Source organism: Elephantulus edwardii, unplaced genomic scaffold, assembly GCF_000299155.1.
Source record: "Elephantulus edwardii isolate Elephantulus edwardi_28Jun2011 unplaced genomic scaffold, EleEdw1.0 scaffold00003, whole genome shotgun sequence".
Classification (NCBI taxonomy): Eukaryota; Metazoa; Chordata; class Mammalia; order Macroscelidea; family Macroscelididae; genus Elephantulus; species Elephantulus edwardii.
In genome coordinates this window covers 8,769,146-8,786,846 of record NW_006399753.1, presented here as the reverse complement: position 1 = coordinate 8,786,846, position 17,701 = coordinate 8,769,146, and the positions used below count along the sequence as shown (strand labels likewise).

The following is a 17,701-nucleotide window of genomic DNA, read 5'->3' as shown; positions in this document are numbered from 1 at the left end:
CCCCTGGCAATGGCTGGTGAGCAAAACACAATAAATTAGCACTTTCGTAGACTGCTGCTAATTGATGGCAGAACACTGGTCCTCTGACTGCCCACGCAGACTGTTTCTGTCACTCCCACCTCTGAAATGAAGGCCCAAAAGAACAGACATCATGGCTGAGACAGGAGGCAAAGCTGCCTTAATCATGAAGCTGGGTGGGACTCACCTGCTTGAATCATGGCCCTGTGTTTGGAGCTTTGTCCTAATGCTTTCCATTCCCTGGGTCCTGTGATCTCATTCCCAAATCTCAATGGATGGAATTTGACTTCTCTTTGAATAGCAGTCAGAATAGGGCTTTGAGATTAAGCACCCACTAGGACTCTCTCCTAAAACATTGGATTATCCCGCAGTTTGGGGAAAGGAAGTCTGGAGAGTCGAAGACCATATCGTTTAAAGTAAAACCAACTGCGATTTCAATCCCATCTCATCCACTTATGGAAGTTTTGCTTGCGGGTATGTTTTCAAACCTCCGTTGTCCCGCCTATCAAATGGGTATAATTACATCTACCCGAGTGTGTCAGAGATGATGAGATGGCACAGGATAGGACAGGGTTCTGATCTGTTGTTTATAGAGTCACTGTGAGTCCATTCTCAACTCGACAACACCTAACAACAACAACAACTATAGTAAGAAAAGGAGGTCTGGTGTGAAAGTTCACAGAGAGCTGGAACTCCTACCCCAAAGATGGCTCGAATCCACCAACAACTGTACAGGAGAAGGATGGGCAGTGCCCTCCCATGTGATGCATGGCCTCGGGCACCCAGTGGAGGATCAGCTATTTGTCAGTTTGGACCATAGTCATGAGTGAGTGCTGGAAGGGTGCCGAAGAGCCAAGACAATGTAAGGTAAACAACTGGTGCGTTGGAGCTGTTCAGAACTGTTCAGAATTCAGAAGCCCAGGTGTTGGGATGGGTTAGGTGTTGGGCTGCAGACTGCAGGGTGATATGCTCAGACCCACTCACTGCTCTGCAGGAGAGAAAGGAGGCGTCCACTCCGGGTAATGACTCCTTCCCGTGGGAGTGCCAGTGGGATGGGTTTGGTCATCAGTAGATTTGGGTTTAATTTAAAGTGATTTTTGTGGTTGTTGTCGGGAAAGCTTTGGGAGGAAAAATGTCAGTATAACTCAAGGAGTAGAGTTCTTCCTCTTTTATAACTTCTCTTGACCCTGGAAAACACAGCTATAAATTCTAGATCGAAAAACATTTGAATTCTAATTTCTGTGCATTCCATGAGACTTAGAGATTTCATGTTCAATATATTATCTCTTTGACTGAGGATCTTGGTGAATCTCTTAGGGTTAGCAAACCAAAGAAAATATTAAGAAGCTGGATTCCTGAGTGGAGTCCCTGGGCTTGCACGCTGTGAGATTAGCGAGGGTTTTTTCCCCAATGGAAATGAGTCATTTTCTGAAGCAGTGTTCCAGTCTCAGGACTCAGAGGGCTTTACAGGCTATGTGCCCTTCAATTTGATCTGGTGAGTTGTTGCTGAGTGTCTCTTATACTCAGAACATTCTCTTACACCCAAGTATGGAATGTTAGCAAGGTATGCATCACGAAGCCCTGATGTCCTCATTCATAGGGTGTCCTGCATCTAACACCAAGGATAAGCCTCTTAGGCAGTTTGAATCCAGAATCCAGAATGGACTCCTTGGAGAAAGATGGGAAATCGCCTGTGTGGTTTGCTCAACTGTGAGTCAGTTACAACCCATTAGCAATGACAGACGCGTCTAAACTAAGATACACATGGTTTAGTTGCACTTCCTCACTCATCTGTAGTAAGCAGTCTCACTGCATCTTTGATGTGTTGAAACCCAGATGAAATTGTTCACTACAGGTAAGTAAGAAAGCACCTTGAAGCCCGTGTGTACGTTGATTCTTGGATGGTCTGTTCCTACTAGAAGGAGGCCTGGTGGCTTGGTGCGTGGCACATCGGGCTCCCAATCAAAAAGTCAGTGGTTTGGATCCACCAGCCTCTCTGAGGGAGAAAGATGAGCAGTCTGTGAAGATTTACAGCTCTGGACACAAAAGTTCAGTGCTTAACTGCTGGCTGAAAGGTTAGCAAGTCAAATCCACGAGAGAAAAGCCCACCAATCTGCTCTTAAAGATGTCATCATAGAATCCCCTGTGGGTGGTTCAGCTCCATCGGGTGTGAAGTGAGATGGGATGGATTCGAGGGAACCTACCAACAATAGTACACCTTCATCATGTTGTGTCCCACTGACTGGGAAAGCTTGGACACCTGCTTCTCATTCTTTGGATGCAGGGACTTCTCACAAAACGGAGTAAAAACCAAGATGTTCTGTTTACAGCTTTGAGTTCTTAAAGCAAGGACTTCTGCACAGTATTTGATTAATTTAATTGGATAGTATCATGAAAATGATAAACACTGTTGCCATAAGCACAGTTGACTCAGAGTAAACACACCACCTCGCTGGTGAGAACAGACCTGTTGAGCTAGAAGACATGCTTTTTCTTGAGCGGCAAACCCCATGCTGTGTGGAGGGATTCTAGGGCTCCGGCTATTCCTGAAATCAGATGTCAGTGTCAGCTGTACTGCAAAGCAACACATCACACAGCTGCGTGAGGCTTTGGGGAATTACAGGAATATTACAAGTATGACACATGGGGCCACAGGTGGGATCGTATTATCTCACGTAAATCAGGAGCTCATCTTTTAAAGGATAGTGGAGTGAATCCTTTTGCAAAGCCCTTTGTAAGGCGTGCAATTCCTTCTTCATGATTCACAGGAGCTTCTGAACCTCGGGGTACTAGACTTGCTCAAAGACAGCGCAGTTCCCGACTCTGTCCCCGAGCCACAATGGGCCTGAGCACGGCAGAGGTCATTAGGATGGTGTTGACGGGATGGTGTTGACCGGTTCCCCCAAGGCCTTGATGACACCTAACAGGAATGACAGCAACAGCATTCCTAAACGACCTCGTTCTCTAGAAGCTCAAAATCCTCCTGGGAAGCCCAAGGGCTTTCAAGCCTCCTGTTCGTGAGTTTCCGTTGGAGGAAGTTATCCAGAGATGTGGACTAGAGATAAGAAAGGGAGTATAGTTTATGAGGATGAGGTCAACAGACTTCCTCCTGCGGCCAGAACAACTGGGACGGAATCCTCGGATCCCGTGGGCTGGCTGACCAGTACCCTCAGATGCACATGGACCGCAGTGCTGGTCTCTCTCCCTGCTTGTCCTCACCGTGAAGGGGGCACCAGGCTCAGCCCAGCTCCCACCCTCAGTTCAGCACAGCTCTGAGCCAGGCACGGTCTGTGTAGACATGACCTGAGTTACCTCTCTCATTGGCCCTAAACGTCCGTGAATGTGACTGCCAGCCCTAGGAGTAGCACCCACATCACGGGTTTCTTTCATTAGCCGTCTCCTATCTCAGGCGGTTGTAGTTGTGTTTGGCTTGTGTGTGGGCTGGGTGCTCTGTACACTGACGGCGTGGCCAGATGGGACTTGGAGTCAGCAGGAAGGGTCCTGTCAGAGTCACAATCCGATTTTCTGAACACGAGCAGTGATGTGTGGTTTCTCAGGGCCAGCCTTCCTTCCCACTCCTCATCCACCAACTTGCCATCCTGTGTGGTTTCTATGTCGTCATGACACTGGAAGCTATGCCCCTGGCAGTCCACATACCAGCAGAGTGTCCCATGGTGGACGGGCTTTGGCAAAGCTTCCTGGCTAAGGCAGACTAAGAAGGGAAGGCCTGGTGGTCTGTTTTGGAAAAACTTGTCCAGAAAAACTTCCCATAGCAACAGCGCATTGCTCCAGGTAACGCCAGAAACGAGACCCTCAGGATGGAAAACCATTAGAGAGGAGTTGTCTCCTCTAAGTTGAGCTGACCTTGCCGGGGTGGATGGGGTGAAAGCCATCGGAACCTTTATTTTGTTCTGTTGCACCTGCATCACCAGCACATCTGCCTCCCACACCCCTCCAGTGAGCTTACTGAATGGAACTTGTAACTCACGATTACAGAGTAGGGGGCTCTGATGGTACAGCCTTGGGAGATGCGCTGCTGACCCAAAGTGTATGCATTTCCTGCAGCTCAAAGCCCCAGAGCCTCCAAGGGAGGAAAATGCACCATTTGTTTCCATTGGGATCAACAGTCTTTGAAGCTTGATGAAAGATGGGTCTGCATGTTAACCAGCTCAACTCAGTGAATGAGTGCGCTTACCCCCGCTGCTCTAGATGTGGCCTTCAAGCTCTGGCCTGAGTTCTTATGCTGATAGAACACTCTTGTAATCATGTGGTTAGAGGCTCCATACTGTTGATTTTCTCAGGCAAGAGCAGATCCTGACTCCTCCCTCCACAGCAAAGCAAACCCCTATCTCTTCCACACTCATCCCCTCACTCGCCTCCTGCTCAACTCCAGGGCACATGGGACCTCCTGTTTGTCATTCTCTGTAAACTCCTCTCTGTCTACAGCTGGGACAAGCAGCGCCTGTTTTCTCTCTCTTCTTGTGTACTTTGCTAATAGTTCTATCATGCAGAATTTACTTCAAAAGTGTCATCATTTCTCCATTTCCCACAAGGCCATGAGCTCCTGACACAAGCGCCATCGTGGTCAAAGTTTACCCTCAGCCTCCATTCAGAGTGGACACAGGAGATGCCTAGCTCAATCCTGGCATCCATGTCTGCTTTCCCAGAGCCCTCACCAGAAGATATTCTCATCCTGCAACCCAAACTAACAGCAGGTTTACACACCCCCCCCACACCCTCACACACACACACACCCCTGACTAGAGCTGTGTGGCTGTTCAGTTTACTAACATCGGCAACAATAGCTCCCCTCTGGAGGATAATTAGAGATGGATTCTCATCTGCTGTCTATCCACTCCAACCACCCATCTGCCAGTTTGTCATCTTGTGCTGGCTTGCGTGTTGTTGTGATACTAGAAGCCATACTATCAATATTTCAGGTGTCAAGAGTGTCACCACCAATGGTGGACAGGTTCCAATCAAGCTTTCAGATAAAGAAGGACTAGGACATCAATCCAAAAACTAGCCCATAAAAACCTTCAGGCTGCAGCAGAATGATTCCTGCCACTGTGCTATGTGAGCTCCTAACCTGGAAAGTACCTCAACACCTGCTAGTCAGTCCCCTCGACACCTGCCCAAGCATAGTCAGTCCACTTGACACCTGCCCGAGCATACCACCAGTCCCCTCGACACCTGCCCGAGCGTACCATCAGTCCCCTCGACACCAGCTTGATTGCACCATCCGTTGTGAAGACGTTGTGGGACCAAGCAACAGTGTTTCATTCTGTGTAATAAATTGTAGAAACTCCCTTGCAACTAACAGCGGCAGCTTATTCATAAGCATCCAAAGACACCCCGTGAGAAGCTGGATTATCAGGCCACTTTCTAGAAGAACAGCCACACAAGGCTCAGGACGTCATTGGTAGAAGTGGACTTGCCCCGTGCTTGCCCAGATGACATTGAGACCTCTCTTAGCCCCCACCTTTTCTCTCTATGTGACAATGAGAAGAGCCACGGCTGGACAAAGCGTAAGACCCATAGATGTCAGATTGGGAGAAAGTTCATCTGGATATTACGACCAAAGTCACCAAATGACAGACCGATGGTAAATAATACTAACGTGGCCACATGTACCTCTGTGACATGATAGGTTCAAGTGTACAATGTATCAGTGATGATCTCAGCACAGAAGAAAGCAGCCGAATCGGTACGCATAAACCCTCATGCAAGCACATTCAGCAATGGGTCCTTCCTTTTACCTTCAGCCCCAAGGTGTTCATCTGAGTCCTCCTCTACTGATGCTGCGTCTGAATCCCCTCTTCGTCCTCCACTGGATCTGGGGACTCAGCCTGTGCCTCGCTGAGGGCTTGGTCTTCCGATCCTGAGCCCTCTTTTACAGCTTGCCATTGGGTGTCCCTCCTCCAGATGTCTGCCTTAGACTGCTCAAAATAACTCCAGCATCCTGATAAAAATCAGGCCTGCTAAGGAAAAAAACAAACCAGGAGCCTGGACACAACAGACTGTGAAAGTAAACAGACCCATCGGCTGGGCTGCCCAGCCTCCTCCCTGGAGCCCCTTAGCCTCCCAGGGTCGCAGACAGAGAATCTCAAGATCCCTACAATATGGCAAGCCATCAATTGTGAAAATCATGTAGGACCAAGCAATGGTATTTCAGAAACTGTAGAGATTCCCTTGTAACTAACAGCAGCAGTTTATTCCTAAGCATTCACCAGCTTGTGACAGCCAATGGCACACTTGTCTTCCAATGTCATGGTCAATGGCGTGGCATTGGCCACATTGTGAGTATTTACACCTATAAATTGGTGAAAGCTGCAAAACTGGATCCTCCCAGAACCCTGGGAGTCAGTGGTTAAATCATACACCCTTGTTGCAGGCCTTCTGGAGAAAACCATGGAAACTATAACACCTCTGCCAAGAAAAGTGCACATGCTCTCAGTTTTCCAGGGTTGTGCATGTAATGGCAGGGCATGTGTAGCCCTATAGAGCCCTATAATAGACAACAGATTAAGGACCGCCTGCCCATCATGTGCCACTCACAAGAGGAGGAAAGGCAGTGGGTATGTGAACCAGAAACCACCAAAGGTTTGCAGTACTGCGTGACTAACCTGTGTCCCATGTCCACATCGCCGTCTTACTGATGAGGCTACAGATGCCCAGGCAGGTTATTGATCTTGTTCAGGATGGCGCTATCATGAAATGACTGGGCTAGGGCATAAAGCGAAGATCTTGAAAGTGTATTACTATTCACTACATTACAATCAAGAATGAATGTCTCAGAATTATTGTACTTTGTTGCACATTGGGTCCTCATGAGTGGAAGCCAGTTCAACAGTAACTGGTAAGAACACCCCACCTCTTAGAATGCAGCTTTCTTTGGAAGAACTGGTAGACAAGGAAACGTAGAGAAGGTAAAATAATAGCCTTCCAAAATGCCCATTTAGTAATTGGACTATCCGGGACCTGTGAATACCTTATTGGCAAAAGGACTTCTAGTATAATTAAGGAACTTGTTGAGAGAGTTGGGGTAGGGTGAGGGCTACTGTTAGGGTCAAGAGTAGGGTTTCAGTAAACCTAGACCCTGGGTTTGGTCTGGTTTTAGGACTAGAGTTAGGAGTAGTGCTTAGTTAAGACCAAGCTAGGCTGTGGTAGAGATCTTGAGATGCTCCGTGGTCTTGTGGGGAAAACTAACTGATTCACATATCATAGAAACAGAGAAGAGGGACAACACATGATGCCAGAAAGGTGCGCTATGAGGCCTTGGCCTGAGGTGGTTGTGTTGAAGATTAACACAGAGGCCAAGAGGCTCTGGAGGCTGGGAACAGCTTCAGTTTACAGCCAACAAGAAATGAGATCGAAACCACGAGTAGCTGAATGGCGCTACTACTCTGACAAGAACAGTCGTTTCCCCCATAATATCTGGAAAGGGATGTAGCCTGCTGACGCCTGATTCCAGTCTGAAGCAATACAAGACTTCACACCTCCAGAAATGTCAGAGAGCTCATGCTTGTTGTAGTGATGGAAGACAAATACATCTGCCTTCCGGAGCTTCACAGTATTCAGCAGGGACAGCCAAAGCTGAGTAGGGAGGACATTGACTAGCCTCTCCACCGGGGCAGTGGAACTAGAGGCCCGATCAGCCCTGTTCCGCTGCTCCCCAGGAGAAGGGTGCCTGCGGAGGTGGTGTGGACCCTCACTTAGCCCAGCGCTGATATGAGCGGAGGTAAGTCAAGATCAAGGTCAGCTTGAATTTCAACTGTTAAGAGCCTATGGCCAGAAAGTAGGCATGTTGCCTGCAGCCAGGTGCTACAGAAACCCTCAGAGTGGCCACCACACTCCCACACGATGCCATCGGAGAAGATCTTCAAATAGCAGTGCGCCTTCCAACCAAGACTGCACGGTGTCTGACCTGTGTGAGGACAGCTTCCTGGCCATCCCAGGAAGATACGAGCGTGAGAAGCAGCTTCCTGTACTGTGTTCAACCAAGCTGCTTGAACCAGTTCATACTGTGAGAGCGTCACAGTAAATAGGGGTGACAATGGCTGAACCCTCAGCGTCCTGGGGGCACAGTGACTGACATATGGAGCTCCTAACTGAAATGTGGGCAGTTCTAATCCATCAGCTGCTCTGGGAGAGAAAGATGAGCAGACTCAGAAAGGTTTACAGGTTCAAAAATCCACAGAGAGTCTCATGCACTGGAAGCACGTCCACTGCGGTTTACAGCCGAATGCTCACTGAGCGGTCCTCTTAACAGTCCTCTCTGAAGAGGAGAAACAGCAAAAGAAGGAAGGCAGGTGCGAGTACCTGGTCCTCCCAGAGGTTTGGAAAGAGATCGGCAGTGGACTACCACCAAAGTGTATTTATTCTAGAATGTTTAAGACCTTACTGAGCAAAAATCAAAAAGGAATGTTATCAGCTAAGATTGATCTGCTTATGTAATCCAGGTCATCAGAGCAGTCGAGTTCCCATTGAGGGTTTTCAGGAAGTTGTATTTCAAGCAGTAAAACTGAACCCAGCCAAGCACATCAACTTGGGGAACCATATGATTTAACCTAGGTCATCTTGATTGCAAATTTTTAGAACTGCAAAAATAAAACACTTTGCCTTGAGAAACAACAGGAAACGACTTCGTTGAGCCCGAGTTCCCACTGCTGCATCGAGGGTAAGTATCTCTCCCAGGTCACTGCTGTCTGCCAGACGGGGGGCTTGCCCGTGACCACGTGTGTGAGTGGGAAGCCTTTATGGCTTTGTTTGTACAGTACTCCGCCTGGTGTTGTTCTTGTTCTGAGTTCTTTCACATGTTGTGAATCTTAAAACACTACTGACCATGGGCTCAGCATCACTCTTCAATGATCTTCAGGTGGACAAAGAGGACACAGGTTCGGGACGCAGACGTTGGTTTCTGATCCTGGCCCCGTGTCTCAGGTTTGTCCCTGTGTGTCTCTGAGCCTCAGAATGTCGCCTGGGAATTCTGCAGAGTACCACACACTGCTGCTCCCTGTCTCGTGCCTGGTACCGCCGGGTGCCCAGCACATGGGAAGCAGGCAAGTCTGGTCTTGAAGACAGAGAAGCCAAGATCCAGGTCTAGACACTCCAGTCTCTCAATGTCCCCCTCACAGAAAACACCTGATCTGGCCCAACATTCCTCTTCAACTTGCTGTGTGTCTCTGGGGAAATCAGGAGACTTTATTTTCCTCATCTGAGAAATTGGAGGTGCTTGCTGCTTTCGCATCTAATCATCTTCCTGGGCTCACAGCATTCTCTCCTGGGGCTCATATCCCTCAAACAACCCCCCTCCCCCAGTGCCAGCTCCAGCTCTGTTCATACCCCCTGCTGATGTGGCTTCCAGACCTTTCTCCCGCTGCCCCACAATGTTCAACTTAGTCCCTGAGTGGGTTCTTGGGGCACACGCACTCCCCGTGCTCCAGAGCCTGTGCTGGGGTGACAACGTGCATGCTCACCGACCTCGAGGAGTAGTGAAGGTGATAGTTAAAGTGGAACAAGACTTAATGTCATGGCCGGTGGGGAAATAAACCAAGACCCACTGCTGTCCAGTCCATTCCGGCTGGCATCAGATCCCGCTGGGCTTCCGAGAGAAGACGGCGCGTCTTTCTCCTGTGGAGCATCTTTCTCCTGCGTTGTTGCTGCTGTTGTTGAGTCAGAACAGACCCGTTGCCGAGCCGTCAGAGGCAGTAAATCGCAGGGGAGTTGGTTGCCCATCTTTCTCCTGTGGAGCAGCGGCTGGATTCCAACTGTGTGCCTTTGCCTGGGAGTAACTGGTGGTTTCAAATTGCCCGCCTTCCAGTGAGCACAACATCTACCCGAGCTCATTCTGGTGAGAGAACGGGCTCAGATTATGGACAAGTTTTATTACTGATTTTCTTTTCCCCCCAGTGAATGGTGGACAGAGATATTCAAAGAAGCAATAGATTTCAAGGTTGGAATATGGTCAAAAGACATTTTCTTGGGAAGTTGCCTGTTTCATGGAAAGTGGGTGGTTTGATGAGACTTACGTGTTCAGTTTGAACCCATAGGACACAAGGGGCACCGTGAAGCTAAAAGGAAGCAACAGAGGGAACTCCAGATGTAATGGCAGGAGGGACAGGTCTATTCTTTCTTGGAGGGGAGGAGGGCCTGCTCTCCATGCCTCTAACTCTCACCCTCTCCTCCCTCCGCCCTCCAGCTTAGAACTGTTGGCGGACGTGCAGTATGCCTTCGGACTTCCCTTCCACCCCGCCTACGAGGGGCAGTTCACTCGGGAGGAGAAGAGCTTGTCCCTGAAGATCATGCAGTATTTTTCCAACTTCGTCCGATCTGGGTGAGTGAGACACCACTTCTCAACTCCATCACTGTAGTTCCATCAGAACACAGGAGCCAGGTTTATGCCTTTCTTGATATTTTTTATTTAAGTGAAAGTTAGCTAAGCAATTTGATTTCTTATTCGTTTGTTCACGTGCATTTTGATCTGTAACATTGATTGGAATTGACAGTGTAACAGCACACTTCCCGTTTGTGCCCTGTGGTTTTAATCTCAACTCATCCTTTCCCGCCTTATGAGCATGTAGTTGTAGTTGTTGTTGTTGTTGTGTGCCATCAAGTTGAAACCAACTCATAGCGGACCCTCCACTGGGTTTTCAGAGACCATTAATCACCCTGGAGGAGATTGCTCATCCTTCTCCCACGGAGCAGCTGGTGGATTTGAACAGCATTTCGACAACATTGCAGCTCAGCTTCTTACCACTAGGCCACCATAGCTCCCCGCCTTATGAACATGCCCCGAAGCAAACTCCTTTGGTCTCATAACATTGACTGTTATTAGGAGTGAGTGCCTCCTTGGCGGTCCTGTTCACCTGAATTGATTGTTGAGTTGAAAGCTTAGCCACAGGCATGAGTTCAAGTCCAGTCTTGAAGGGTGACTAAGGGCCATAGCCTCAGGGGTTCAAGGCCATCTCTTACATCAACAGATTCATCCTTTGCCTCAGAGGTTGCTACCACCCAGCATGAGTACATCTGTGTCCAGCTCCCCTTCTAATCAAAGCCATGTCTGTGTACATAATCTTCATGGAGAAAAGCTTCAATCTCACACTCTTTAATTGGGCCGTATTTCATTGCTCCAACTCAAACCATCTTAGCCTCCACACAATTGGCACTGGGTCTGGGTAATTCCTTACTGGGGAGCTGTGCTGTGCATTATAAAAGGTTTAGTAGAATCTCTGGCATCTACCTGTTTACTCAATGTTAGTAGTATCTCCCCACTATTGGAATAAAAAAACAACCCAGAAATGTTTCTAGTATTTTCAAATGTCTCCTGGCAGGCACAGTTACCTCAAGCTGAGAACAATTGGGTTTATCAAATTACGTTAAAATGATCAAAATGAAACCAGCTACCACAGAGTTAACTCCAACTCCTGGCGACCCATGTGTGAGAGCAGAGCCAGGCTCTAGTTTTCTGTGGCTGGTCTTCCAGAAGTCGGTCACTGGGCTTCTCTTCCAACGTGCCTCTGAGTAGATTTGAACCTCCAGATTTTGGTTTAGCAGCTGAGGGAATTAGTCCTCTGCACCATCCACCTAGTCAAAGCCCAGAGTCAGAAAACTAAACCTGCTGACACAGACTCGGTTCTGACCCATTGCAACCCTAGAGGACAGAGTAGAGCTGGCCCGTGGGTTTTCCCAGGATGTGATCTTTATGGGAGCAGACTACCACATCCTGTTCCCATGCACCACCTGGTGGGTTCAAACTACCAAACTTTGATTAGCAGCCAAGCCCTTTAACCACGGCATGGACCAGGGTAGACTCCACGACCTTGTTAGTGTCCGGAGGGTGAGAGGGCAATGCTAAGTCATGAGTGGTATGCTGGGTTCTGAGTCCATGCCCTCCCTTCTTCTTCAGAAATTGCCTGATGTGGGGTGTGGCCCCTGAAGTCAGGTTAAGTGAGTTCCAGCCCTGTGGTGGCACTTACCAATAACTGACTTTGATCCTCAGAGGCCAAGTTCATCCAGCATGTGGTCCCAATGAGGAACATCAGCTTGTCTCACGGCCTTTATTCTCCTCTTCCAGGAACCCCAACTACCCCCACGAGTTCTCCCGGAGGGCCCCTGAGTTTGCAGCTGCCTGGCCCGACTTCCTCCCCTCCAATGGTGGAGAGACTTACAAGGAGCTCAGCTCTCTGCTCCCCAACCGACAGGGCCTGAAGAAAGCCGACTGCTCCTTCTGGACCAAATACATCCAGGAGCTGAAGGCATCAGCAGGTAGAGGGCCCGGAGCCAGCACGGGGCGGGAGGGCTGATGGTGATTCTGTGGCTTCCATGGAGGCTCACCCAAGGCCCTGTGGGAGTGTGGGGGGAAGGGGAGCTCCTCTGTGCTGAGGGTCACCTGTCCTCATGGGGCAGGAAGGGAAGAAAGCAAGGTTCAGAGAGATTATGGCCGGAGGGAAGGGGAAGGGTTGAATGGGGAGCCAACAATGAGGTTTCAAGCTTAGAGTGTTGAAAACCCCAAACTGAATAAAAATCCTTGAGGAAGGGATTTACCATGCGGATGTTTCTACCTTCCTGTTGAAGAGAACTTAGCTCACCTATAAAACGAAGCAGCTGCCATTTAGGAGAAGTAAACTGTGCTCCCTACCATTTTCAAAGGCTGACATTTCACTAGATTCATAAGCCTTTTTTTTCTACCTTGCCTCTGGATAGAATTGAACCGTTAACCTCTTTTTCAACAAAAGAGCACCTTAGTGGCACCATCCAAAGACTCCTTTGTTTGTTGGTAGCAGAGATTCTAAAAAAATATTTTAAAAATATGAGGGCATTGATCCTTGGAGATGAGCACAGTGGAACTTCTGTCCTTAAGAAGCTTCCAGCACCCACACACACATTTTTTTTATTTTATTTTGTAGTGGGCTGGGTTTTAAATTATAACGTTGAATTGCCAAAAAAAAAAAAAAAAAAGAAGCTTCCAGCAGAGTGTGGAGTGACTCACAGGACCTAGTGAATCCCTGTCAGCTTTCCTGGTGTCATGTTGGAGGTCTGCACCCAAGTCAGTGGACCCCATGGGAGGAGGGGTCACCTGTCCCTGGAGGGACTGAGACGTCTCGTGGGTGGTGTGCCTGGTGATGTTTGGCCTGGAGGTTTCAGAATGGCAGGTGTCCTTCAAATGGAGACAAATGGGATTGGAACACAAAGCAGGGAAGTGACCGTGTCTCAACTTCATTTTAGAATTAACTATGTCTTTAGCTTCCACTGCCAGGTAGTTCTCTGTTGATACAAGCAAGTCCAGTTGTGTCCTAAGTATGTGTTAGATATAAAAAAGAGCATGAGGGCGAGGGCGAGAAATAGAGAAAGGAATTGGTCCCAAGAAACGAACAGGCCGTATTGTGTGGTCTGAGAGGGACGCCAAGTGACCCAGCCACACGGCATGCAGACAGAATCCAAATGGAGCACCACCTAGCAGTTTGGGGGGGTTTCCTTTTTATAGGGGTCCTGGGGAGGACTAAGATGGTATTTCTCAGAATTTGACATGTTAATTAAATTAGGTTTTGGCACCTTTTTTCCAAGCTCAGACTCTTATCAGGATCCATTGTCTGGTCTGGCCTTTGATATGACCAGCTTAGATGTTATCAAGTTTCTCAGGAAGTGACCAAGGTGGTGGGGCAACTGCCATATTCTTCCTTCAGTATGTCTCTGTGGCTAGCTGATCAATCTGGGGTTGATATCCTAGAAATTACCCTCTGTAGAATATTAAAGGCAAAAGCCTTTTAGAGGCTAGAGTCTCTTTGGGCCAAAAGGAAAGGAACGGCAAGTGGGGGCACATGATCCAGGCCTGGAGCGTGCTGCCCACATCCCTTTTCTTTCAGCTGGAGCCAAGGGTCAGCAGTTAGCTGAGAGCGGAGAGGAGGACTTGCAGACAGACTCTGGGCTGAAAGAAGAGCTGTTGGACCCAGGCTCCAAGACCTACAGCAAGTGAACGCCTCTGAGACCCGCCCTGCCAACTGGTGGTCACCACTGCCAGCCCCGCGCTAGACTCCCAGCTGCCCACCACGGGCACCTGGTCCTCTGAAACAATCACTAAGCTTCAATAAAGTATCTACATGCAGTGCATGCTGGTGGCTCTCACTTGTTCATTCTACAAAATTCTTGGGTCACACCAAGTCATGTCTTCACCTTGCCCGAGGCTGAGTCCCATGCTGCTATTGTATTCCAGAGAATATCCCCAGTCCTCTGTATACCTAGCAGTGGGCTTGGTCCTGGGGAACAGGGGCCAGGACCTGAAAAAAAGAGAGAAATGTAGGTAAATAGATGTTTACAGTAAAATGTGAATTGGGGATCTAACAATAGCAGGTTCCAGGGACACAGCCCTACTGTGTGCTAGAAAAGATTCACTCCTAAGTGTTACAGAAAGGAGGTGAGAAACCAAATTAGCCTGATTCAATATTCTAATAAGAGACAATGAGATCTGAACTCAGGCACTGGAGAGTGGAGGTTGGAGAAGGGACAGAACCTTTAGAAACTAGAATTGACATGATTGGATTGGATGTGAGGTGGGTGTAAGAACATAGAAGCATCAAAGCATTAGGTGGACTTGTGTTCAGAGAAGAGGAACTGGTGGGATCACTCGTTCTTCTAAGGAACCCTCTCATGAAGGCAACTCTTCTGCTTAAGTCTCTTGCTCACTCTCTCTCCTATATCCCCTCCTCTCTCTCTCTCTCTCTCTCTCTCTCTCACTCACACACACACACACACACACACACCCCAAAGTAAAGACAGATGCTGGTAACAGCCCCTTCCATGTGAGTTATCATCCCCATTTTGCAGGTATAGAAAGTGAGAAGATGTGTCTAGATTCACGTGGGGAGGAGGTGAAGGATCAGATCATCCAGCTTGGTCTCCTGACGCGCTTCCTTTCTGGCCTCCAATGGATCCAGGGCCAGATAGCATGTCCTCCAGAACCTGCTGAGAATAGTGAAAGCTGTATAGTCTCTAACCCGCATGGCACACTCTACCCCTTGGGGTTCAGTGCAAGCAGCAGAATGCCCAGCTCCAGTGCCTTAACTAAGCATACAAGCAGAAGAAGGTGGGTCCAGCATGGTCCACAGCTTAGCAATGTCCTCAGTGATCCAAATGCTTTCTAACCCTCCTTTTCCCATCTTCACTGCATGAATGATGTCTCACTTCATGTTTGTCACAGCTCTGAGCTTCTCATACTCTCCTAAAAGTACTGAGAATTTCTCCAGTGCCTCATTCTTTTCTTGAGAGAAAATTTTTCCCAGAAGTTTCCAGAAGCATTCCCCCTATTTCTCATTTGCTAGACCTGAATCACGTGTCCAGTTTTAGACCAACGAGTTACCATGATCTACTTAGACAAGGTATCCTTCATCTGCTGGAGCAGGCAACACGATGAGTTCAGTTAGCAGAGACAAAAGAAAACATTGTTATTTGGTAGACAACTGACAGACTGTCACTAACCCGCTTTCCCAAGACCATGAAGACTCAAATCCACTCACCCTGTCTCTGGAGCCATTCTTGCTGAGCCTGGAGCCAGGCTGGCCTAGACGTGGGTCGTAGAGGTGCTGCTGCCCTGGAGGTGATACCAGGTGCCCTGGCCATCAGAATTCATGGACCATCAAGGGCCATAATGACACCTTTAGCCAAGGATTCCATGGCTGATGGGTCACAGACAGAAGACTGAATAAATAGCACCAAGAACGGTGTTTTACCTTCCTGTCACTGAGAGCAGCTATACCTGGAACACCTGATGTATCCAGCGGTGGGAAGCAGATGAATCCCAAGATCTGAATGACTGAGTCCAGAGGAATACTCTAGGAGTACTCAGGAATACTCCAAGATCTCCCTGAGCTTTGAGTGTCCAAGGGAGGAAAGAGGCTTCAGGTGTTGAGAGGGTCTTCTGTGTAGCTCCCTCTACAGGCTGACCCTAGCCATACCACTCTACCCATTCCTCACGTAGCAACTCGTAACCTGATGTTTCCCATTTATAATGATCATGAATATTGAATAGTATATGCCTTGGGTACATACATCTGGCAGTAACCGATGCCAAGGTAGCAGATAAAAGTAACACCAGAGGTGATGGTTAAGGTTATATGTTAACTCAATTGGGCCCCAACTCTAAGTAATTTGACAGTTACTTAATGATGAACTCAGAATTATGTGCTGATGTCATTTACCAGTTAAGTAATGAAGTCATTTGACAGTTATGTAATGGTGTATTTTGTGATCTAATGTGGTCATTCTCCATTTTTACATAGTGCTGATTTTATAATATTGAAATCAAGGCTTCCAGTGGACTTTAATATTTTACATAATTAAAATCAAGGTTTCAATCAACTTGCACATGAGAACTGAAAGGGTGTGCTAGAACTGAGAGGGTGGCTAGATAGAAATAGGGCCTTGACTCCTTGACCCCATATGGAGTAGAGATTGCAGCTGCCTGCTGGGAGAAGGTGGTCATGCCTGCTGTGCTCATCAGCATCACCAAAGACAATTCCAAACTTTAGAAGAAGCAGGCACAGCCTGGAGAGATTTCCACCAAGCTCTGTGTGAGAACTGAGGCATGCAAGAAATTGTAGCTGGAAACAGGTAGGGCCCTGTGCCACTGATCCCATACAGGATAGAGAGGGTGCAGCTGCCTACTGGGGCAAGGTGGCCTCCGGCTGCTGTTCTCATCAGCATCACCAAGGATAATTCTAATCTTTAGAACAGGCAGGCAGCACTCAAGCATGATTCCCAGAGGCTGCCCTGCAGTCCAAAGAGAAGCTGAAGAACCTTAGGAAAGGGGAGCTTTCCCACTGCACAGGCCAAGAAAGGACTCCTGGCATAGTGAATTGCCTTTCCTCATCAAGGAAACACTTTAAGTCTGCAACTAATAAATAACATCATAGAGATAAAGACCTGTCAATAACTTACACAAACACAATATAAAAGTCCAGCACATACCAAGAAAAACTTCACATAATGCCAAGAAAACAGAAGGCAACTTCAAACATTGTGGAAAAAACCAAAATAAACCTTCTCCTAAAAAGCAAAGCATAGTGAAGACTCAATGAATACCTCAGACAGGGAGTCATATTAACTGCTAAAGAAGGAGGTACAAATAATGGAAGAAAGAACAAAAACCACAAATAAAGCTGTTATCCCAGAGACAGGGAACCAGAGAAATATATCAACATGATGGAACATAAACAACTACTGAAGAAATTGCAAAAAATGGAAGAAAAAAACAAACCCTGATAATATAAATTAAAAGGTAGAAGAAATTTAAAAATCAACACAAGACAGAGAGGGTACAGCCAACACAGTACTAAAATGAACAGAAATGCATGAAAACATTATCCAGAATATCAAGACTGAGATAGTAGGAGTTTCGCACATGCTGGAGGGGGGGAAAAAGCAGAATAGAAGAGATGGAACAGAGAGTCAGTGAGCTGGAATAATGAGTTAGGTGATTATCCGTTTGTGTGTGTGTGGTTTTTTTTTTTTCACTTTTACAAAAAATATTTTTTTTCTATTTGAATTGTGATTTTAACAAAAGTTTACAGAAAAGTTGTATTTTCATTCATTCATTGTTGCACATTGTCCCCCCTCACCTAGTTCACATTCTTTCTTTTCTTTACCTCTCCATGTGTCTTTCTTTAGTGATATTGTACTAATCATCCTC

At 47.6% G+C, this 17,701-nt stretch overlaps 1 protein-coding gene across 1 annotated transcript in view; it reads left to right on the top strand.

Moving 5' to 3' along the window:
* Positions 1-13,993, top strand: part of TG (thyroglobulin) — a 232,967-nt gene extending 218,974 nt beyond the window's left edge. The window contains exons 46-48 of the mRNA XM_006879275.1: positions 10,220-10,354; positions 12,095-12,285; positions 13,884-13,993. Of these exons, the coding sequence (XP_006879337.1) occupies positions 10,220-10,354; positions 12,095-12,285; positions 13,884-13,993 (436 nt within the window). The remainder of the gene's footprint in view (positions 1-10,219; positions 10,355-12,094; positions 12,286-13,883) is intronic.
* Positions 13,994-17,701: the final 3,708 nt, after the last annotated feature.